Source organism: Drosophila erecta, unplaced genomic scaffold (genome assembly GCF_003286155.1).
Source record: "Drosophila erecta strain 14021-0224.00,06,07 unplaced genomic scaffold, DereRS2 tig00000092-arrow-pilon, whole genome shotgun sequence".
NCBI classification, from domain to species: Eukaryota; Metazoa; Arthropoda; class Insecta; order Diptera; family Drosophilidae; genus Drosophila; species Drosophila erecta.
The window spans coordinates 4,581,470-4,606,050 of NW_020825207.1; the positions used below are offsets into that span (position 1 = coordinate 4,581,470).

At 42.9% G+C, this 24,581-nt stretch overlaps 2 protein-coding genes across 5 annotated transcripts in view; both read left to right on the forward strand.

Moving 5' to 3' along the window:
• The first annotated feature begins 339 nt into the window (after positions 1–339).
• LOC6546989 (uncharacterized protein DDB_G0288805) overlaps positions 340–24,581 on the forward strand; it is a 57,728-nt gene continuing 33,486 nt past the window's right edge. Inside the window, exons 1-3 of one of the 4 annotated variants that reach the window (XM_026980300.1) lie at positions 340–1,499; positions 2,701–2,990; positions 14,974–15,019. In XM_026980300.1, the coding sequence (XP_026836101.1) occupies positions 2,989–2,990; positions 14,974–15,019 (48 nt within the window). In that variant the 5' untranslated portion in view covers positions 340–1,499; positions 2,701–2,988. Of the gene's footprint in view, positions 1,500–2,196; positions 2,991–14,973; positions 15,020–24,581 lie in introns of those variants that run through there. The other 3 variants (XM_026980301.1, XM_026980302.1, XM_015156099.2) reach the window with 3 other exon arrangements.
• On the forward strand, positions 22,572–23,242 carry LOC6546992. Its single transcript, XM_001975998.3, has 3 exons — positions 22,572–22,850; positions 22,917–23,019; positions 23,071–23,242. The coding sequence occupies exons 1-3, from the start codon at positions 22,602–22,604 to the stop codon at positions 23,190–23,192; spliced, it is 474 nt and encodes a 157-aa protein (XP_001976034.1). The 5' UTR covers positions 22,572–22,601; the 3' UTR covers positions 23,193–23,242.

The window sequence follows — 24,581 nt, forward strand, 5'->3', positions numbered from 1 at the left end:
CTCTTCTTTATGGCAAAAAGCAGCACCGCAGTCGACGTCGCTGCCCAAAGCTCCTGTTGCAATCAGCTCGCTCTCGTTGCTGTAGTTGTTGTTGTTGGTGTTCCTCCTCTTCCATCCTCTTCCCCGATTCTTCCTCTTCTTATTAGCCTCAAGTGGTGAGCATACACCCCGCCGCCCAACCCCCCACGCCACCTTTCCCAGGAACTAATAAAAAACTGGCCGGTCTCAAAGTCTCCCGAGTATTTGTTCCAATAAGAAAAGCCAATGCTCTGCTTCAGTCGGCGCTGGCGGCGGCCGCGACGCTGGCAGCGACTGCAGCCGAGACAGCGAAATATTGTTGGCCAGTTTGGCATCGCATTTAGTTGGGTTCGCAACAACAGAACATAACAAACCGCAGTCGCGAATCGTGCGAAATTGGAATCGAAATCAGAAATAACGAACATATCGAGTTAAATTAACTAAATAATAACATTATTAATTAACAAATTAACATTGTGCGTCAACAAAACGTGAAGAAGAGTGAATTATTACTTCAAAAAAAAAACAAATCATAGGAAAACAAATTTAAGTGCTTGTGAGCTTAACACCTTGTTGCCCACCCCACAGTTTTTATTCCGCTTGTTTGTTCTGCGGTCGAAAGGCGGGGGAAAGCGCTTTTCCCTGCGTTCATTTGAGCCCTTTAAGCCGTTTAGCCAGGATCTGAGGGAATAGACGAAAACGAACCCCTTTTTGGCTTAGCTGGCAGGACTTAAAGTATGGTTTTCCGCTCGAAACTTTCGGGGGATGGTAAAGTGATTCATAAATAGGTGGAAAAGTTATGGGCACAGTGAGCCCCCATGCAAGGAAACATCTAATATACGTAGGGCAGTAAATATGCAGAATTGTTTAAAAATGCATATGCGCTTATACATTAATATAAGTAGAGAAGCAGTTTTAGTTGAACAATTTTCATGGAGATTTAAATTTTCTCTGAGCGCTTTTATTACTTTAAAATAATGTTAATTCTGAAATCTGAAACCCTTTCTTAACGTAAGTATTTAAGCTTATTAAAAACGTTTTAAATGAAGCCATCAACAGAGATCTTCAGTTCCACCAATAAATCCAGATAATAGTTCCTTACTTAAGAGAGTTATCCCGACCATCTGATCCTTGTTGCTCAGCAATATTTTAGCAAATATTTCAGAGCTCTTCGCTCTCCACACAAGTAGTGTCTAGGTCCTAGTCCTGTTTCGCAGGACACGCACGTGTTGTGGTCTTTCTCTTAGTCGCTCTCTTTGCGCAGCGGCGCAGCGAGAGGTCGCTCTTTGACCGGCTCTGATTCTCTCGGCCCATCCGTTTCTCTCAGTGTCGCTCTCCAGTGTAAAACTGCTTGTTCTTCCACGCAGTTTTGACACTTGTGACATTTTTGACACACAAATCAATTGTTACGTGAATTTTCAGCGCTGCAGCAGCAGAGGCAGCAGCGCCCATCGACATCGGGTAAACGCTCATAAAATCGGGTAAAAATTTCAACAAAAATCGAATCATTTTTTTCGACATTGCAAGAGTCGAATCAAAATGTGGTTAACCGAAAAATTGTGATTTTCGCCGTGTCATCGAGCCGAAATCGTTGCCTACTTTCGTGCGCTGCGTGTGTGTGACATAATTTGCTGTTCGCCGAGAATTTTAACTTAAGGATTCCCCACAGGAGAGACTCGCTATCGTGACCTCAGAGTGCATAACACACCACTGGCCCGAGCCTCCCCCTTTTTGGGGGCCTTCTTTTCGCTGCAAATCGATTTCTGTTTCCGGCATTTTTCACGTGGCTGCTGCTGTCCGCCTTCACTGGGAGAAAAAAGTCCCTAAAAGAATTCCTTTAATTACTATTTCGATCTTGCTTCGAAGTCATCGCTAAACTCAAATTACTGGCCGCTTGTCAATGCAAACTATGTATTTTGAGTGGTTAGCTTTAAAGTCTACTCATTTTGATTCAAAATCAATCACCAAAAACTGTTGAAGTTAAATAGTAGTTACAACCATTGAGTCCCACTTTTTTAACAAAACTTGTATTTTTTTGTGCTCATTGTTAGAATTGAAATATTCAATATTCCTCGTAGTAAGTTTGGCCAATTTAGAGGGCCTGCTTCGATTCGAGTTTTTTCTTAGTGCCCCATCGTCTGTTTCGTGCAGTTTTGGCATTTTGCTGCCGTTCTGGCTTTCCCGCTGTTGTTGCTGCCGCCTAACGATTTTTCCCGCAAACAACACGGCAAAGTGAAACGTGCCAGGCCAGAGGAAAAGCCAAAATGAAAAGCCCCAAAAGGCGGCGAGAGAAACGAGAGAACATTAACAGCAAGGTGGCCGTAATCGTAAATCGCGAATCGTAAACAGTTTTCTGGGCGCTGCGGGGAACCAGCTGAAAGTAACAGTCAGCCTGGTTTATCGGAATCGTTTTTGATTTCCTGCCTTTGGCCTGTTTTCCTACTTCCTATTTCGTATTTCGTATTCGTTGTCCGTATTCCGTATTCCGTATTTCGTATTCGGTGGTCCGTAGTCCATTTTCCGTGCTCTGCTTCTTGCCACTTGCCACCATTCGCTTTTGGGGGTTTTCCTGCTCGTTTAGTTTCGGTTTCGGTTTCAATTTCAGCCAGTCAGTCAGCTGCTGCTTTTCACGTGGCACGTGTCGTATGAGTAATATTTTTCGGGTGCCCTTTCTCCGCTCAGATAGCCACAATGATCAAAGACTGTTTAATTGATATATCAACTGACACAAGTAAATAAAGTAAAGTGCTTAAGTCAATCGCAATTGCAAGTGTTCAAAATTCAAAAGCCTAACACCAAAATTGCCAATATAACCGCAGAAAAAGACATTGAATAATTGGCTTTAAAATCGATTCTACGAAATCGCATTCTAAATGTTCGACTGGATTAAATTTAACAAAGAAGCGTAGACGAAATACGAATGCAAATTAGATGCAAAATAAATGGGTAAAATGAGGTCAAGTAAATACGATGTAAGTATGCCATCATTTATTATGACTTAAGATAAGTTAGTTGTGTAAGATTCCGAGTTGATAGCTTGATGCAATGGTGATAATAACCATTTTCATTTACCAGACTAACAATTAAGTTACAAGCAGCATAGCCTTTCACTTTCAGCCTGATTATTTATGATATACACTGAGCCAGAACAGACTCTCGCTAACTCCCCCAAATTGGCCATCAATCTTTGCCTTCCCTTCCGCAATTACCAGAAATCTGCCCAAAGCCAATTGAAGGTTATGCCATCGCATTCAGACTCCAGGTGGAGAACTCAGCTGGTCAGCGAACCAAAAATTTACATAATCACTTAACTCATGGCCCACATTTCAGGTGATTATCATCGGGTCGGTGGAGAAACAATGGCCAGGCCAAAGATCTGGACATAAATTAAGTCCAGAAACGGAAAACGGAAAACGGACGAGCTGTCTGCCCTTAATCTTGAATTACAAATCGAGTGCAATTATCCGACGGGACGGCTGCAATGAGTCTCTCGAATTGGTTCTTGGTGCCCCCCTGGCAATTTGTTTTCACACTTTACGATTTGCATGGCCGGATCACTGTTTTCGATAAGCGTCGACAAGGTTTCCCTGGGAGTCGGAACCTGGTTTCGGACTGGCTCCGTTCCATGGAGACCCATTCTCTAGCCCGGGAGTCGCGCATTCCACTTTCCACGTCCAGCGGCATTTGCGTGCCCAGTTTTCCCCTCCTTGACGCTACTGTGTGCGCGCCTTTAAATTTCGCATTTAATTGATTTGTCAACACAAATGTCCGTCGCGGCTTCCTGGCCAACTAAGCGGCTTACTCGCAGCGACTTGGCCTAAACACACGAGTTATGCCGGCATAAATCGCCGACTTTACTCTCTGACTGCCAATCGAGTGCAACTCGAGTGCTGGCCCAGGGCCAGGCGATATGTTATGATTCCAAAGACTTCAAAGCCGCATCGGCGCATCGCTGACTGCAATCATCAATCACATAATAAGGAGCCGGCAAATGTGCATCTCGGCTCACTCAATCCGCTGAAAGTTGCAAACTCATTCGGAATGCCCATTCGAATGCAGCTTCTGTGTGGGCGATGCTTACGTGGTCGGACTCCTGATTCTCGATGGGACGCACTCTGGAAAGGAGCAAGTGGGGATTGGCACAGTGGCGAGCTGCTTTCCAAATGTTTGGACGACTGAGAACTGATTTATGGAAGTTACACGATTTAAGCATATTTCATAAAATTGATCACAGAAAAATATTTCATTAAGTTCGTCACAGAAAAATATTTCATTAAGTTCATCACAGAACAATATTTCATTACATTCGTCACAGAATAATATTTCATTAAATTCATCCCAGAATTATATTTCATTAAATTCATCGCAGAATAATATTTCATTAAATTCATCACAGAATTATATGTATTTCATTAAATTCATCCCAGAATTATATTTCATTAAATTCATCACAGAAAAATATATTATTAAATTCATCACAGAATAATATTTCATAAAGTTCATCACAGAACAATATTTCATTAAATTCGTCACAGAAAATTATTTCATTAAATTCGTCACAGAATAATATTTCATTAAATTCATCACAGAATTATATTTCATTAAATTCATCACAGAATAATATTTCATTAAATTCATCACATATTTCATTAAATTCATCACATAATGGCGATCTTACAAATAGTTGCTAGTTAAAGGACACTTGCGAATGTGTTGCAAGTATCTGCGATTGTGCCACTGTGTTTGTGGCATTGTCTCCTGACACTTGGCGACATTCCTGATTCGCCTTTTATTTTTAGGTAGCGCCAATGCGCCCTCCCTGAATCTGAATTATGTTGTCATGTCCCCCGGCTCTTTGTTTTGCCCCTGCTCCGTGTGGCTTTGTCTTTTGGCTTTGTCAGTTGGCTTTCGATTTTCTGGCTCTCTGGCTTTTTGGCTTTCTGGCTTTCTGGCTTTCTGCAAAATGCGAACACGCGCCCCAGCACGTGGGCGAATAATTTCTGCCGCCGTTTGTGTCTGTTTCCTTTGATATTTTTTGTGTTTGGTTTTGTTTGGGAAGGGGGAGCTCCATCTGTGCGGCGCTTATTAATTGTGTGCGAATGTTTGCACAATTTGTCAATATTATCGCACAAAACATGACCATTGGCAGCCGCCCCCGCACTTCCCCCTCCCCTTCCCCGCTCCCCTCCCGACAGCCTTACATCTTGTTCAGCTACCAAAAATGGTTTGCCTAAGTGATTTGTGATTTATGGGTTCACTCGATTTTCGCTTGCACATTTAATGGGATGTGGCGGGAGTGATTGTCACTCATTTTTCTACACGGCAAAAAAGTGGGTGAGCTTTCTAAGCACTACAAATCACGGCTTAGCTCGCTTAACGTTAAAAAATGGTTCGCCGCATTGAGAGAATATATTTAAATGGCATTGAAATGAACGATTCACTTGCAGCTCCTGCAAGTTGTGCTTTCATTGATGGAATGGATATTTCCCTGCTCTGTATCTGTATCTATCTCTATCTACCCGATATATAGATAGATATATCTGTCTCTGGCTGCAGCTCGGTCTTTGGCCTGGGGGCCTGACTATTTGCCAATTCCCCAGCCCCAACCCGCTCACGTCTGGCAATATGCTTTACGACTTTATAATGCCCGGCTAATTGGGTCAACCAGCTCGTTGGGCAGGGGGGCGGTGCTGGCCGAGGGGGTGGGGCAAGCGGTGGAGAGGGGGAGTCGACGCATGTTTCAAATGTTTGATAAACGCGTTGTGGCATTGCCTCCTGACACCACTCATACATATTAATGCCAGACGACGACAATGTTGAATATTTGCGTCTGGTAGCCAACTGGGTGTTGTTCCCCTGTTGGCCAAAACCCACGGACCAACTAACGGATTGGCCACTGGGATATGCGATCTGGGATCTGGGATCTGGAACCTGAGTTGAGTGGGCGTTTCGGAGCACAAAGGAGCTATGATTAGTGGCAACTGTCCTGGGCTGTCACATCGATAATTTAACTTAATGCACAGGATTTTCGATTCAAAAAAATGGTTGTAGAAATTATGTGTTACCATTCTTGATCTTTTAGAATCGATTCAAATTAAGCACTGAAACTTTATAAAATCGAAATCGCGGAATAACCTCCACTTGACGTAATTAAAAATTTAAGGTATTACCTATTTCTACATAGGCACAATATTTGAACCACTCTTTTCTTACATCTAACTCGGGCGACTCCAAAATGATGTGGCTCATGTAAGGGGCGTCTCCGCTGGGTCGACTTAATAGAAAGCGAAAACTCGACAATTTTCCACGAGTGCCACAACTCGCTGGCCGCTAAGCCGCGAAAGTAAATAATCCAATTATCGCACACATGCGCGCCCATAGCATAAATAAAATCATTTGATAAGACAAGCCGTAGACCACGAAGAGGGGAGAGGGGAGACTAGAGGCCGAAGACTGAAAACTGAAGACTGAAGACGGCAGTCCGAAGACTGAAGACTGCAGACTGCAGACTGCAGACCGAAGACCGGGCGGGGAAATTGCATAAACATGTTTGGGGAGCCGCTCACCGAGGAAGTAAGTCAGTCAGAAGAGAGTCGACTTTGCATTTGAAATACGCTGCATTAATATGTCGATAAATATTTGCCAGCCATCGGGCGACTCTCTTTGGATCCTCGCTATATGTGCAGCTATACAGCGAGATGGCCATATAGCTGGCCAACAACTCAATTAGATGGCAGCCCGGGTTGGCGATGGCTTCGGAGTGCGGGGGTCTGAAATTAAATGGCATAAAATATTTCCGCGAATGATCATCAGCCGATCCTGACTACGATCGTGATCATCATGGGCACACTTGGCGCAACTTTGTCGCCTCTTCAGTGGGCTTCCCTAGAAATTACTCTACTTCGCAGGGTATATTGGACTAAAGCCCTAATGACATATAAAGGTTCGGAACTTTGGCAAGCACCATTTGCTAGTTTTCTTCAGTGCTATTATAGAGTACTATTATATTTCTGGAGCGACTAGGCGCTACTGGGTACTCCCAGTTCGATTCTGCGGCACCAGCCACCCCATCCGCGTGTCCGAGTCCCCCATTCCGCGTGCATTGTGTCAATGTCAGCAATGTCTTTCCATCTTTCCATCTGCGTCTGCGTGGCGTGTCAACAATTTGACAGACATTCATCAGCGTTCGCCACTTTGGAGCTGCCTGTGTCGCATACTCAATCAGCAAGGGGAAGTCGAGTCTGGAGCTGCAGTTGGACTCGGAGCTGGAGTCGGAGCTGGAGTCGGAGCTGGAGTCCCAGTTGTCATTTGTGCGGTGTGGCTTTTGCCTTTGTGCCGCGTGCGCATAATTGATTTTTTCGCGGCGATTCGCTGGTTGTTCGCTGGTCAGCTGCCTGTGTTCTCCTGCTGCCGTTGTCATATTAATGTCAAAAAGATTGCACTTGATCATGAGTTGCATGTTTGCCAATTTGTGCACACAGGCTACGTGGGCTGCTGCTCAGCGGCAATTCTTCGGCAGAAGAATTCGTTCTGTGGCGCAGAATCATGGGAAAGCCGAGTGAAAGGAGTGCGGATGGTTGCACTTGTTCGTGGGCGTTGTTCCAACGCCATGGGAAAATATTTTCTCAACTCTCCGCTCGACTGCCATTTGTAATGGGAATGCACACCGGGTGGCAAAAAAAAATATTGATACTGCCAAATATAAACAATTGGGAGTATTATCGATTAAATATCAAAATACCAGCTGGCCTAGACATACACTAAAAATAAAACGTGCGTCAAGCACTTTATCGTGGGCTTTGCTTTGCATTCCACGGCGCATAACTGACCTAAGCTACCCGAACAATTAATGGGTGTGAATCAGTGACACTTGGCATGGGCGATATAACTTAAGGGCCTGAGCACCATAACTAGTCGGGCTTATGACTTGGTTTCTAATGGCACAGCTGGAGTTATCAGTTCGCACCGAAAGTCACGGGCTCACTGTAATGCAAATAATTGTGCCTTCCGTGAATGTTTCATACATTTCGTTGCCTTTCATCATCGTGGCATTCGGAACCTGTTATTTTCCAGTGCCCCTCTAAACGCTGGTTTCAACCACTTCCTCCGAGCACTTGATGATATGTTCTGCCCAGCTCAATTGCCATTTAATTACTTCATTTAGCAAAACCAATAGCAACGCCACTTCCACGGAGGGCGCCGCACATTGCAGTTGCACATGTTGAATGCAATTACGGGCAAGGCATTTAGACGCCAATAATTATTGGATATTTATATGCCAGCAAGTTTGCCAGACGCTAAAAGCCCATTCGAGTGGCTTCCAAAGGGGGAGTCACCCCGCACATTGCATTGACATTGAATTGCATCTGCTCGAATCTCCAACTGTAAAGTGCCATCAGATTGTTTGCCCACTTCCGCCCCTTCGTTCGTGCCACATGCCCCATTGGAACTTACATGTGTGTATATGTATGGCTAAGTTGTTTTCGCTCTTGGCTCTTAGCACCCACTTTATTAAATGACAATTCGAGCGGCGATGATGTTAATGCTGCTCATGGGGTTGGCACTCAATGAAAATTTGATTTGGTGCTTGAGAGGCGATGGGAATCTAAATATGTTCGGCTCTTTCAAGCAATTAGGGCCCGAGGAGGAATAAATATTTAATTGACTCAAATGCATATATATCATTTTGAATCAGACCGAATCAACTGGGATCATTACGTTTAATTTTATTTAATCGAGTGTTAACTGCACTGCCTTACATACTATTGTGAGTTTTCTCCTATCAGAGTTTGATTTATTTTAAAGTGGCTATAAGACACATTTATTCTGACCATTACGAGCGTAATATTACGTTCTTACTCAGCCAAAGTTGCATTAAGCCCCTTATTCTCAAGACCCCTTAGATCAACACTTGTCGAACGGGTTTCCATCGCCGAAGCCATTAACCCGTTGATGTAATCAATCCGAGGCGCAACATATTATTCAATTAAATCGAACTATTGCATAAATCTTGACCAGCAGTCACCCCGTTGGCTTCCACACCCAAGAGCGGGCCATTCATCAAGCACTGGCTGCGCTTGTCATTATGTCAAGTTCGTTGAGCAATCCGCTAAACCAGAGTTGTAATCAGAAACGGCTATACAGCCACCCCAGCCAAATCCCCATCGCCATCCCCATACCAATTCCACTCAGTGCCACTACCAAGTTGTCGCTGGCTCATAAAAATGGCAATCACATTTGCATTGCATGCTCGACCAATGTAAATCGGACATCATACTGCGCATTTCCAATTCGATCCGATCGTTCAGTATTTATTGCTGGGAATGGGAAGGGCTGAAAGGGCTGAAAGGGCTAAGCTTAAGCCAACAAATCCGCTGGACAGCACGCAGTTTCCCCGGAAATCTGTTTACAAGTGACACGGCCGACTATTTATAGGGTTCTGAAGTTCCCGAGGTTGTGTGTTTGGAGCTTCGAACTCCTTGAGTTGCCAATCAGGCCGGACGAATCTGAATTCTATTGGAACTATTTTCACTTGAGTGGCGGATTTTCCTGAATTACACAGATCTAAAGTTATAGATTATAGATAATGTACCTTCAAAGCAAATGCTCAGCACCCATTGTTTGTGTTTCCTTGCAACTCAGACGGAACCTCTTTTCCTTTGCCCTCGAATTTGATATTCTGGGCTAAGTAGTTTGCGATTATCTTTCACTGGAAAACCACACCCTGACATAAAGTTAATTAAAAGCTTTCAACGCCTTTGACACTTGCCGCAAATGTCGCGGCGCCCAAATGTTGCTCCCGTTGATAATGTTTCCGTTTTTATTAGCTTGCTACCCGGTGTCCTTGTGCCTGGAGTTTTCCACAATTAGTTCAGCCAGCAGCGGGCCATTCTGGCAATTAGGAAATTCCTGGCTACGTTTGCCGGCTGCTCAGTGATTTTTATCACATACATTCTTTATCGCGAATATCACAACTTCATCAGCAATCAATGCGGCCAGCAACATGAGAGGCGGGCAGGCAGACAATTAGCCATAAAATTAGCTGCAAGTTGACTCAAGGAATGCGCTGTCGATGGCCAAGGCGCTTGGCGGTGGCAAATTGAAAACAATTTTAGCTATTTGCATATAAATGCAACCTGAGACGCTGCCAACCAGCAGCAGCCGACCAACAAAAGCTGCCACAACTGCGGCAACCTGCACCTGCAATGTTGCCCACCGATGTTGCCATACATGTTGCAGGCCCACTGTGGAACAAAGTTCCAAGACTCGCAAAAAATATTACATAAAATTGTACTTAGTTAAACAAAATCATTGTTGTTACCAAGCTAAGGTACACAACATATTTAAGCATTGTTACTAGGGACAAGTACAAAAGGATTAAGATTGCTTTAAACACTAATGAGTTTCTTATCTTTTTTACTTATTTCCTGTACCCCATTTATTAAACTGAGCTGTGCCGAGCAAGGCTTATTGAAATTGCATATTAAATTAAATAATTTAGTTGAACGACCATTGCTAATACCATTTGAATTAGCACACAGAAAGATAAAGGAATGTCTTAGGGAAAGTAAGAGAGCTTATTAATGTTTAAGTGATCTTAAATCAAACCTAATTAGGAAATATGTGTCCATGCGTTTTGTTCTTGTGAGATACTTGCTAATGAGTTTTTGATCACCTTATCGCTTACCTGTTACCTGTTACCTGTTTTTGTGCCGTTTCCTGCGGCTAATTTGCTCCACTGTGCCAGGCTGTACAGTTTATTGAAATTGCATTTGCCATATAGTTCATAATGGCATGTTCTCCGACTGTGGTCAGTACTAAAGAGATAAAGATTGCTGAGGGCGATCGGCAACGCTTTTATCAGCTCAGTGGTATAAATATTGATACAGTTTAAGTAGTGGACTTGGCAACAATTCACGTAGCCAGCGATGGATGAACCTCACGTGGTCGTGTATATTTATACATTAACATATGGCTTGGAAAAATGACCAAACACTTGTGGATGTTGTTAAAATACTTCCACAAAAGTTCAAACTACATTTCACGCCTAATTTCATCTGACAACAACAGCGGCGAAAAGTTGGGGCACATTTTTACACATTTTCTTGGTGCTATTTTTTTTTTTGCTTTTTGTGGCTATGGTGGGAACGGGGGGTGCTCTGTGGTGGCTGCTGTGTTAATTTGAGACATAATTGCAAGCTCGCCAGGATGAGTGGGGCGGTGGATAGGGGGGTGGCACGGTGGGGCGGAGGGGACAGCTGCGCCGACTGGTTATGACAGCAATGACAGCTGCGGCAGCGTCGGCATTTGAATAATTTGCAATTAAACGCTCCACGCGGCTCAGCAATTAAGCAAGGAGTCAAGGGAGGGGGCAGGAGAAGCGGCAGCACACAGGGAGAAAAATCAGATCCCGGTTTAGCTCCCAAGATTCCATGCTATGCAAATTCATAAAGTTTCTAGAACATTACATTCTGTTTTGTCATATTGCTATGTAACCAGAATTGTTTTGAACACCCTTAGGTACTATCGATTTCTCATGCTAATTATCCTCACTGTAGTTGTGGGAGTGGGAGCAATGGCAAGCATTTCCCGTGGCCAAAAACGTCACACGGACCACACGACGTATGCGTAATATGTGCATCTGATGCGGCGAGCCGGGCCGGCTTTTGAACGGGTTTATCTGGTAGTGCACAGGAGTTGGCCTGAGAACGAATGCAAATGTCCATGTCCATCAGCTGTCCGCAGCTGCTGAAAGTTGATGGCCCGCGATGAAGACAGCGGACCGGTCAAAACCAACACCCAACTGTGTTTCCAATTAAACGCCGCTTAGCCAAACAACCGAGCAACCAAACAACCAAACAACCGAACAACCGAACAACCCGATCAGCCAAACGTCAGCGCTACTTTCAGTTTGCTTTACGGTTAGTTCGTGAGTTGGTCGCACTGAACTTGAATCCGCTTGTGGCAGACAGTTGGGGCCTGGAGCCCCAAGAGCCCCCAAACACCAAGATCAGATCCAGATCCAGATCCAGATCAGAGCTCTGCGATTCGGACCAAGTGTGATACGGACTGACAGACCGCCTAATTGATGGCCCGCTGATTGATTGATTGATGGACTGCCGATTGATTTATGGCCATCGTGGGGGGCTGAGTTAGATTTCCCGCTGAACTGGAGTATGGCTGCTATAATCAGTGTTAATCCGTGACCATTTAAGGCGCCTGATAATGTGGTGTCCAATTAGAATTACTGCCTACTGTAATGTGCTCTCACAGCATAAAATAATACGGAATAACATTCCATGCTTAAATTGCTTTGGGTAAACAAACAACCATTAGTTATTCACCGGAGTCTGACTAACGACTGCCCCAATTATTTTAAATATGATTCGAACGCACGGAATGCTGCTGTTTGAGTTGTATCCAAAACAGTAGTTGGAAATGTTGTTGTTACTCTTGCTGCTACTGTTGTTTTGCGAATCGTTCAGTAAGCAGTGCACTTCGTCATATTTTCCAAGTAAATGCTACTTTTCCCATTCACAAAAGCTATGCGAAGTAGGTTCACCAACACGAGTGCAGAGTGCAGCAAGGAGTTCTGCTCCAGCATCAGGGGATGGCTGACCGCCAAGGGTGAGCTGAACCTGGACATCCAACTGAACCGCACCTTGAGGAATGGATTGCGGACAACGATTACGCTGCTGCAGCTGATTGATGGCAAGGAGCGGTACCAGACACTCTTCAGCTACGACATGGACACCTGCAAGACGCTGCGGGAACTGCTGCAGTCCAGCTTGATGAAGGTCTGGCTGAGGAACGTGTTCAAGTACGGGAACCTGGCCGAGCGCTGTCCCATCCAGCCAGTGCGTACTGTAGCTCAATTTGTTCGAAGGTCTGGGTCACAAAGTTTCTCCTCTGCAGGCCAGCTACAATGTCCGCAACTTTCAGCTGGAGAACCACAGCATTCCGGCTTACTTGCCAGCGGGATCCTACCGCCTCCACGACACAAATTACTACGGAAAGCCCAAGGGCAGGCACCGCCGTTCGGTGGCCACTTTCATACTGGATATAAAGTTCTATTAAATGGAAATGGAAAATGCGCAAGCGATTGCGAATGCGAATGCGAATGCGAATGCAAGATGCTCAAGTGGGTCACGGGTGGGGCTAACGAGTTTCAACTTTTCAAGGCTGCTTTTGGCCTCCTGTGAGCTGTGGAAAGCCAAGTTCATGCCGATAAAAGTCTGAGAAAACGACAGGGATTGCCCAGCGAAATGCATGCGAAAATCGCACCCAAGGTCTTTCTTTGGGCTGTGAATTCCTGACAGCCCACATGGGCCTGCTCCACTTTCAGCCGGGGACATTTGCCATCTGACAATGCAGGTCTTTAGCTAATTGCATAATAAATTCAAGTGAATTTATGGTGCTGCTCCTGCAACTGTCCTTGCTCATTTGCGATGTCAAAAAGTCGCTCAATCCAAATGATTTATGCATCCATACATTTGGCTCCAGGCTCACGTGTTCGCAGTGTCCTACATAATATTATTTTGCCATAATTTAGTGTGCGTGGGTGTTCCAGTTTGTGGTTTCAATTATCAGTCGAGGCGGCATGAAAAACTTCGGGGAAGTACAGATCAGTCGAGGAAAGTCGATAAAGTTTTGAGTAAATGGTTACTTGTATTTACACAATGTGTTATTTGAAAAAAATTTGCTTGGAAGTTGTAAATAAATCTTAGAATAGATATACTTTCCCAACTTTATGCAGTACGTATAAATCATATGATTTATTTTGCAACCAGTTTCAGAAGAAAGACAAGTTCGAGTTTAAGTGGAAGATAAATCTTAAGATCTTACCTTTCTAAGTTAAATCTGTGGAATTTCTCGACAATTGCTTGGGAAAGATAAAGTAGTTCATAAATCTTCTAATGTGATTCACACTTGGTATTTGGGTATTTCCCTCTGGCGAACTAAAATATGAATGCTACTACCAAGGCAATGACGAAACTCTCAAACCAACATAAGGAGTAACTTAAATTAATTAGAATATAAACAAGATAGAATGCTGTGGTCGAGTTCTCCGACTTTCAGGTACTCGTTACTCAGCTAGTGAAAAGCAAACGAGAAATTTCAACATTTTCTGGAATATCGGTAGAAATTGCGGAAAAACGATAAAAATTACAAAAAAAAAATTCTAAATTCGAAAGCAGATTTTTAGAGAATTGCGCAAGAAGATAAGTTCAGTTTACAACTTCAGCCTTAGGACATTTTTTAATTTTTCAGAATTTCTACAACATCATCACACCAAAAAAATTACAAAAAAATTGAAAAAAAATAATGTTATAAATTTGAGATCAGTTTTTTAGAGAATTGCGCCAGAAACATTTAGAGGTATGCCTCTTCAAAATCCGATGAAGATATGTTGAGTTATGGAGTTTTGAACCTCAGCCTTTGGTAATTTTTTAATTTCTTTGAATTTCTACAACAAAAAAATTACAAAAAAATTGAAAAAAAAAAAATTTTTAAATTTGAATGCAGTTTTTTAGAGAATTGCGCCAGAAACATTTAGTGGTATGCCACATCAAAATCCGATTAAGATAAGTTGAGTGAAATTCAGCCTTGGGACATTTCTTAACATTGTTGAATTTCTACACATCATAACATCAAAAAAATTACAAAAAAATTGAAAAAAAATTAATTTCTAAATTTGAATGCAGTTTTTTAGAGAATTGCGTCAGAAACATTTAGAGGTATGCCACTTCGAAATCCGATTAATATGAGTTGAGTTATAGAGTATGGTAGTATACTTTATATGGTCGGAAACGCTTCCTTCTGCCTGTTACATACATTTCAACGAATCTAGTACACCCTTTAACTCTACGAATAAAGGGTATAGTTAATCCAAGTCTGACTTTTAGAGTTAAGCTTTAATTCTAAATGTTTCTAAGCACCTTTAATTCTTTCCAGGTTACCACAGCTTACGGTCTATGCCAAGATTATTTACCTCCTGATGGTAAGTGGAAACAGGCTTTAAACATTATAGTGTTGATGAATGACACAATCACTACACAATCATCTGGAATCCTTGACTGGCTGGCCAGTTCATCACACGCTTTCAAGTCCATTCAATCCAGCAGATATTCAGATATTTACACCGCCAGCGGGAACTCAAATATTGGCATGGAGTGCCCTTCAGGGCGAATATTGACGCGTGTGCAAATATTCGATAATACTATCAAATGTTGTATCACGTTATATCATCATCATTATGCCAGAGAGCAACAAACTTGGCCAAAGCCAGACCAAGCCCACTTTTCAGACGAAAAATAGTGGGGGGAACCCACCGAAACTATGCCAATTATTTTATCAAAGGGAATTTCCCTGCAAATCAGGGCACACCATCGATTGTTTGCCGTTATCAGCTGCGATTGGGCAAATATTTGCCAGAAAAAAATAAAAACAATAATAATAATCAGACATCTACATTGGAAATGTCGGGTGAATACTTATGAAAATGGCAACAACCAAACGCTAATTAAATAATACTGTTTCTCCAGCCGGTCATGGTTGTTGCTTTGCTTCGCTAACACTTTTAATTTATTTGGCAATCAATTCGAAGTATCGACTGGATGTCGGATGTCGGATGTCCCCATGCCAGTCGGGTTGTTAATGTGCCGAAATAAATAACTGGAATACCTGGCATTCCTGGGCGATGTCTTCGCCAAGTTCCGTTTGCCAAGTATTTACAGCAAGTATTTGCTTATTTGTTCTAAATGAACAACAAAATGATGTTGGCATGAGTTGGCTCGAGGCAGCGACTTCGAGTTGATTGAATCGTTCAACGTTTTGAGTTTCTTTATTTTTTGTTTTTTTTTATCGTACCGCTCAGGTATTTCTCGTGCCCTAGGCATTCCACAAGCCTCCGCCACTGTCTGAACCTCTTCGTAAACTCGAATATGCAAATTGTGACCTGGTGTGATTAATTTTGGCAATAATTAACATCCGAAAAATTCCACTTGCACTTGAGGCGGATGTGAAGATGGCCGAAAGAGAAGTGCTAATATTTTTCCAAATTTAGGTTTGCATATTGTAAGGAACAAAGAACTTTTACAAGGACGAATATATTATTTCTCTAAAATGATCCTTACTTTCAAATTTACGTTCCCATTTTGCACACTTTAATACTTGCCTACTCACTTTAAGTAGTTATTAGATCGGGTAATCACAAAACCTTGGTAAACTTTTACTACTCAATGTAGAACCTTGACTTTTCTGGCCCAGCGCACTCGAAGTACTCCGACTTGGCCAGGATTGAAGCCTTCTTTATAGCTGATGGTCCGAATTTAATACATCTAATGCAAGCTGAGTGCCTAGGGGTTAATATATATTTACTGGGGAATCGCCGTTGGCAATGAACGTGTGCCGAGCAAATAAATGAGCAATCAAGGGCCAAATTAGCGGCGCCTTTAACAGCTAAACTGGGGGCTTTCGATAGCGTTGGTTTTGATTGGCGCCAGGTGGGGCAAGTGTGCATCGAAGAGGTGACTTGCATCGCCATCGAGACCAGACGAAGGTATCAGGTTGCAAACTCAGGAGAGCTCCACTATCAAGGCTTCACTTTAGTAAAAAAAACTAGTCCCTTATCTTGCAGATTCTATTTTCTGGCAATAATCGCCCTCAGTTTTGGCTTTTAAAGCTTAAATTCCAATAGAAATGTTAGGGTTATATAAGGTATATATTTGTGCGCATTAGTTCCCTTCATATGAGCGTGAATTACAAAAACAATCGTTAGGTTTTAATGCAATATTAAAGGTTTTTCTAGAGGGGTTTTACAGTGTAATCAAGCTTGCTTTGTGGTGTTTCCCAGCCATTTAATCTGCTTTACTAACCATTGTTGTGAAGTTCATCAGTGAGAGAAGATAGATAGAGAAGTTTGCACTGAGGTATATAAGGATCATATCACACGACTTACATTTTCTTCATTTCCGCCAAGATTCCCGACTTGGAATGAATGTGTACCTGGAAGTATGAGTTTGGGCTTCATATCAGAAATAAGCGAATATGGATTAAGATTGATCATTGAGGTTGATGCCTACTTTAGCCTTTAGTTGCATTTGTGCCTTAGTGGCCTAGTATTAACACGTTTATGGATCAGACTTGATAACTTGGCTCTGCCAACAACACTGCTCTCCAGTTTGGGTTCTTGCTTTATGGGTAAGTTAACCACTGCCGGGTATTATTGGGTGCTGTTTAATTTCCTTTTTCTTGTTGCGTAGCCCCGAAACAGCAACGCTTATCAGGAAATTATTTCAAAACGTTAATTGAATTGTCAATAGATGGGGAGGCAGAACCGCTTTTGGTGACTGGGGCCTCTGGGGCCTCTGGGGCCTCTGGCAACAGGTGATAGTCGAGAAGGAAAGGTGTACGAAAGATATACGCCCGGAACATATACTTCTTGGTATTGCCTCTATAAATACCAAGAGCCAAATGTATGTAAGTCGGTCTCTAATTGCATTTACCAGATAAGAGTTTTGTGGCGGGTCGAGTTTGGTGGGCTTTCTCGTTATGGAAATTCGTCCAAGGCCACCATAATATCCAAGCCAGCTAACTTGTTATTATTATTCTCAATATCTGGCATTCGTGATCGTTATCTTGATCGCCATTGTTTTGGTCAACAGCGGAAAGTTTCGCTTTTAGAAACGTTTCCAAAAACGTGCTCTGCGATAGGAGAGTGCGAATAAAACGTGTTTCCCATAATCACTCTGACTGGCATTGATAAATCGGGCTACCTCAAGAATGCCACAAATTTTTGGTGGTAGCGGGGTGAATGATAGCTGTCACATGAAATGGGATTCCCCAAAGCTTCAGGGTTACCCAGAGGTCAACTTAGCTTAGGGCGCTCACCATCAAACAGTTTCTTCCATTTGAATTAGAATGCATATTATTAGATGCCAAAATCGAGATACATTCCGAAATCAAGCTGCCAATCTCGAAACATGGATACACAGTGCGTCCCAGACAAATGATTAAACAACTTTGAGATATGAAAAGTGGACATGAGGTCTGAGCTATTTGGACACAATTTGATATGATATGAACTTCATAGTCGTAAATTTTGTTTCGATTCCTCGAAAACAGGCACAGTTGAGACCTCTTGACATTGTCAGTGGTTTTGATTTATGCTACCCGGCAAAACCTTCGAGTGTGGTATCGATTTGCTCTTCAGCCATAAAAGGCTTTCGCTGTAAAATGTTTTTCCGAATTTCCCGCCACGACTTCCGCTTTCAAAGTGGAGTCCTCCCTTTGTTCCACCAATCTGCCGCTGTTGACTTGGCTAATGTGTGGGTAAATATTGCACTTTTCCCGGGATTAAATGCTTCCTCGGACTCGGAGCCTTAATTGATATCCAACAGATAAATTCGACCGAATTTGGCGCTTTGTACTGAGGGTCCTATCCATCGCTATCATATCTCTAGAACGTTACAAATACCAGCAGTAATTGGTCAATCGGCCAATCTTGGCCAAGCTCTTGCTTGGAGCTCTTATCAATGTTCTGGCTGGAACCGATAATCATCTAAACGTGGTGCAAAGCAGCAACCAACGGATGCTCAAGCCCTTATATAAGCTTTCTGTTTTTGTTAGCAATTACTGTGCTGACCAATTAAAATAAATGACACGTTAAGATAGCCTCTTTACTGCGCAGATGTTTTTGCGGGCACTCGCTGTTATTACTTTGAATAACAAATTGGTCTGGCGAATATTTGTTTTTTTATGTAAATATTATTGGCGCACGCGAAATTGAGGGAGCACAGTGGGCCAAGTTAGTTGGCAGCCGGCCAAGAAGTATTGCCCCACTCGGCGAACCTATATAATTTATACATTAATAAATGCTGCACAAACAATGGATTTATCAATTGGCGAGTGCCAGTCGGGAAAGTTATCAAAAGCACTGATAGAAATGAAGTACATGAAGTTGTGGTTCTGCTCACCTTAAATTAATCAATTTCAAAATGTTAAAATATTTGGTAATAATGTTTAATACGCAAATTTAAATGTAACTTAAAAAAATTGCTTTGGAATACCATTGCTCACTTCACTGTAACAGCCATTTGGTTCCCGGGGTGATGGGGTCATAGGGCAGTGCTTGAAGGATGTGCACCCACCCACCTGCCGCCCCAGTCCCCCGGCCACCTGACCCCCGCCCATCAGCCACACTGCCCATCCGATAGCAGCAGCAGACTAAGCTCGCAATCTTATCGGAGCTGCTCTTATTGATTAATATAAAGATACTGACAGCCCAATCGGCGCAGTGCGGTGGGTATCTGTATCTGTATCTGTATCTGTGCCTGTATCTAAATGGGGAAGGCTAAGCACAGGCCCTCCGGAGTTCGTGGAGCACCTTTTCCACCTGGCCGGCGCTTCGAGCTGACATATAGAGCAAACAGAAAGACACAATTATTTTTTCATATTATTGTTATTTGTTATAATGGCAGATAGTGGGCTCCTTTTGGACTGTCCTATCTGACACGCATTTCTCTGCCTTTGGCGCCCTCGCATTGTCGATAAAGGCGGCATTGAATGAGTGACGGTGCACTGAGCGAAATTCCAGCGCCGCGGCTTGCTGCTTAGCCCCAGCTATTTGCGCACTTAGATAAGCGCCTTTTTGGCAGCCCATCAAAAGTGATAATCGATTGCTTCTCAGGTGGTTTTTGTTTGCTGCTTGGCCTTTCGGAAGCTTTGTGTTGGGGAGCGTTTTAATGGGCGGAATTATCGCGAAATGGAATTTTAATGGCTCTTGTTCAATGAAGAGTCTTCCGGTAATATGGCCATACGTAAACACAGCCCCTTGAATATAGAGAATACCATGTTTGCATGATTCAAATTAAAGTTGTATTTTATGCCAGGAATAACTATAACTAATATTCAAGTAAATACATTGAGTTAGAACAGCTAAAACTGTTCAAATGAACCACCTTTTTATGACCAACATCTGAGTAGAATAAGGTGATTGCTTCCGGTATCCCAGCCTTAAATGGGGAACCCCCACGATCACTTTCACTGCTGTGCAACCAGCCCGAGCACTCCCACCTGTCATGGCAATAGCTTATGTCAACTGCAGGTGACCCACTTGTAGATCCCCTGACCCCGCATATAATACCATCCCATAATTCAGCTCATAAATGGCCCCCGCAGGAACCAGGGCTTCATTTTTGGGTTATACGCACAGAGAACTCTCCCTTTTCGACTGGCTTTTATCGCAGTCCAAACTTCCCGTGTATCTCAGTGTATCCCCGCCCCATTTTTATGGAGCGTTCCGCGGCCAGTGGAGCGCCAGGCGGCCTTTTTGTGATTGTGATTGTGCTGACAACAGAACCAGGCGAAGAAAGACAGCCGACGAGCTTTTTATGATGATGATTTGTGCCATGTGCCATATGGCAAATGCCACATGCCATATCCATGCGATACAAGTTACCATGATTCGGTGTTTTGGCTGCGTCTGAGCTGGAAAACCGTTATAAACACCACTGTTTGAGCTGCATAATTACTGCCTGTTGTTTATTTCCTGTAACATGCAAGGCGAAGCCCCACCAGAAACCTCCCATCTCCCCGTCTGAAGACAAACAGAAAATAGGTCTATTCATGGGGCTTATAAAGCTGTTCCGCTCTTGCAAAACGCATTTTGTCTTATCAGTGAGGCAACTGTCGGCTAAAGAACCGAAAAGGCTCTCGGAATATTCCACATTGCGAAGCATGATATTTGTCTATCAACAAGAATGGAACTTGTTTTCAGGTCTAGCGACTCAGGCAGTTTCCCTCACTGAATTTTTGTGCAACTCTGCTTTCCATGGGCCAATATTCAGTCATTTTCTCTGACCTCTTTTAGTTTCCGTGGGTCGAAAATGATAAATATTCCGTTGTGCAAAAACAAAACTAAGTAATAGGGAATTTACATTGCCTTCCAGTGGGCTTAAGTTCTAGAATTGATGACGAAATGGGCTTTGAAATGGGAATGGAGGTCTTAATCGGGGTTTCAAATGTAAATATTTATACCAAAGGAATTCCAAATGCTTGCCATGCAGCCAAAAATATTCCACCAAAGCTTTGGATGGATACGATATTCAACCGACGACGAATTATAATATGCATTGCAAACTATATTAGTAAAATTCGTGATTGATTTCAAATGCTAAAATAAATATACAAGAAGGGGAATTGAATTTAAATTTAAAGTCATGGGGTGCCATGACTTCGATTATGTACGTGGTTTTGCAATCGTCGCATTTCGTTGGCCCAACACAGCGGCACGAGAATCAAATCAATTAGTACGCTTGTCAAATGCCATGTTGTATTTTGGATTAACAACTGAAGCAACATATTCGGCGATATCGATAGAACGATAACAAACGACGCGTGGCGAGCTCAACTGTACTTAAGAGCACTTCAACCTTGTATTTTTGTATTTGCCCCGCTAATATAGTCATACCTGAGGATCAGAGGGGGAAGCGAATAATACCCAGGCTTGACCACATTTTATATTGGCAACTGATGCTATTTTTGGCTATTTCCGCTGGTGGGGAATAAAAAACCGATCCATTTAGCTTGACTCCAATCCAGTTGACCACTACGCAAGGGTCTATTTTCGTGCCTTGGTTCCAAAAAAGAAATGCTGTCCGCGTTTGTTATCGCTGTAACTTAGGTCAGTCCCATTTGGAAACTATTGGAGTACAGTTGCGCCCAATTGGCTAAGACAGTGCGGCCTCGATGATCACGATGATAACGCGGCCTAATTAAAATACCAGCTCGATAATTGGGCTGAAGTACGGGTACTCGAGTACGGGGTCCACTCGATCGCACATTTTGCAGTGCCGAATTCCCTTATCGATCGATCCAGGCGAACGACCTTGGGTTATGCAAGTCCCTGCAGACTTTGGCCAAATATTTTAGCCGTGACTAGGCGAGAGGGCCTGGAATGCTAACTGGTATCTGCTATCAGCTATCAGCTATCTGCGCCGCTTCCGCGTCACTTGATTGATCAAAGAATGTTCAGGCAGGCAAACCCTTTTCGCTTCTTGTCGCTTTTGCGTTGTAAACCAAAACTTGGCGATCTGAAGGCCCGACACTCGAGAGCCCCGGCGGCTGATGTTACGTCTGATTTGGAGCTGATAAAATGCCAGGGCGTTTATTGTATTTGACTTGATTTGTTTGGCATTGTCTCCGTCTATCTAAATGCTGTCTACAGAACTAGAATTCCCGGAATTACCGATGGCCCAATGCTAGAGACGAGTGTGTAGGATTACGGGCTACCACTAACTGAAATTTCAGTTAGCTGGACACTCGTTGCACCGACGGTGATTCAGTTGCAAATGGACTCTTGGCCTCCCATCTATGCGAGTGGCAATTATTCATTCATGGAATTCATGCTGAATGTATTAATATTTGACGGAATTAAGTCTATCACTGACTGGAAAATGCATTTAAAAAGTATGCAACAAAATAGGTGGTGAGTTCAGAAAACCAACAAAAAGGATGATTAGTCAAAAGTATAAACCGAGAGCTCCGTCATTATCTTTCAGTTTTGCCTACTTTGAGGAAACATGGTTTTAAGGAAATTTCTGTACTTTTGGCCCCTGAAATATGGCGTTGTTACAGTGGGCATTGCCTTTGGACTAACGGACTTCATCGTGGGCAGCATTGGGTGGGATATGGTTATCTCAAACAAGTATCCGGATTATGTGGTCGAGTTCTTTAGAACCATGGACACCCGAGTCTGCGTGGCCGGATTTGCAACCGTGTTCTGGTTGATGATGCTCAACCACTTCCTACTGATCTATGCCGTGTTTTACGTGAGTTCGAATGAGTCAGTTCAAAATCTAAGCAAGATCGGTCTCACAAATCCGTCCTAAACTCAGCAAAAACTTCTGTTGATCGGAACTTGGCTGTTGATAAACTACATGGTATTTTTGTTTACCCTCGTCACCGTGTTGTTGGATGGCTTGCTGATCCTCAGGATAAGTATGTTGGCAATCGGATGTGCCTCAACCAACTACAAAGTTGTACTTTAAGTTACCCTCGGATACTGTCTGATCGTGGTGAAGGCCTACTACAGTGAGTTGACTGTGGTTGAGGACGAAGCTTCCGAGTCCAGCGACGGAGCAACTGAAAGTGACAACGACTCAAATGTCTGAATTGTGAAAATTTCCCAATTAAAGCAGCAATAAATTCGATTACGGCAGTATAAGTATACTTCTTATTAAGTGATATCAGGCCAATATACCCAGGTGAACTAACTCGCTTTTTTATGCAGTAAAATCAAATAGAAACCGATAAAACCGATACAATTTTGATATTTTTATCGCCAATCCGAACTCGGTAGTCTGTACACTCCCCTTTTTTTAAACACGCTCGTTGTGTGCATATCTTCCTCCTCCCTGAAAGGCAAACAGGATTAAGCGATAATGAAACTGCACTTTCCGAAAATGCCGTCAAAAGCCCCGCTTCAGACTCATTAAAAATCCATTAAACTCGATAAAAATGAGAGGGAAGCAGGCTCCCCAGAAAGAGCGAGACGGAAGGCGGAATAAGCATTTCTTAATAAGCTTTACACACAAATGTGGAGCACTTGGTGACAGTTCCCAGTGCGTTTTTGGGTTTTTTCCCCCAAAAGGGTGAAGCAGCAAAACAACAAAGCAACAAAACAACAAAAAAGTCGAAAGTCGAGGGCCGGCCACTTAAAAGCTCATTTTGTGAGTGCATTTCGGTGTTGCATTTGCAAATAAATCATTCGGTTTCCAATCCCAATTCCGATTTCATGCTGCTCACGAGATATGCAAAAACTGGACGAGTAAATCAGCTTCCGAAGCGTTTTAACTACAAATGAGCCAAATGAGCGCTGATCACGAGCAGCTTATGGTCACGCATTCATTATGAATTAAATCGCATATCAACGGATAGTCCGGAAATACGGATAGAAATACCTAAACTCAACTGGTAGGATTTTGTATAAGTGGTGTGGCATTTCTAGTGCATGAATCACACCGAAAGCCACTGATAAACGCAAGTAGGGTGATTTAAATATGCACTTCCTTATGAATATGGCTTCACTTTTTTGAGATACATGGATCGTTTTGAAGTGATGACTAATATTTCGAACGTTTGTCAAGCAACTGTTCCGCTCTACAACAGCAATAGCTATTCAAAAGTAAAGTAAACACACATTTCCAATAATACAATATTTATTTAAATTGCATCACTAGCATATAAGTATGACTATAGAGAAGTGACAAATAGAAAGCCCAATTCAGAGCACAATCATAATCCATTTTAATGCCGTGACTCATCGCAAGAGCCCATAACTCATGTTTGTACTAACATGCAGCTGTAATGAGCAGTTATTTAGAGAACCATAAAACCTATTTACCAGATACAGATACGCCTGCCAGATACAGTTGCAGTGAGTTGAATGACACCCTCGAGTGCAGCTCACACTCTGTGTCAAACATTTATCAGGCAATCGATAAGGAAAGGAGCTCGCTACAAAGTTGGGGATAAAGTTATCAACGACATAACTCCCGATA

Excerpts from the sequence above, each read along its gene's own strand:
- LOC6546992 (XM_001975998.3), top strand. The coding sequence starts at position 22,602 with ATGGTTTTAAGGAAATTTCTGTACTTTTGGCCCCTGAAATATGGCGTT. Across the intron at positions 22,851-22,916 it reads TGATCTATGCCGTGTTTTAC|CAAAAACTTCTGTTGATCGG; the intron begins GTGAGTTCGAAT and ends TCCTAAACTCAG. Across the intron at positions 23,020-23,070 it reads CTTGCTGATCCTCAGGATAA|TTACCCTCGGATACTGTCTG; the intron begins GTATGTTGGCAA and ends TTGTACTTTAAG.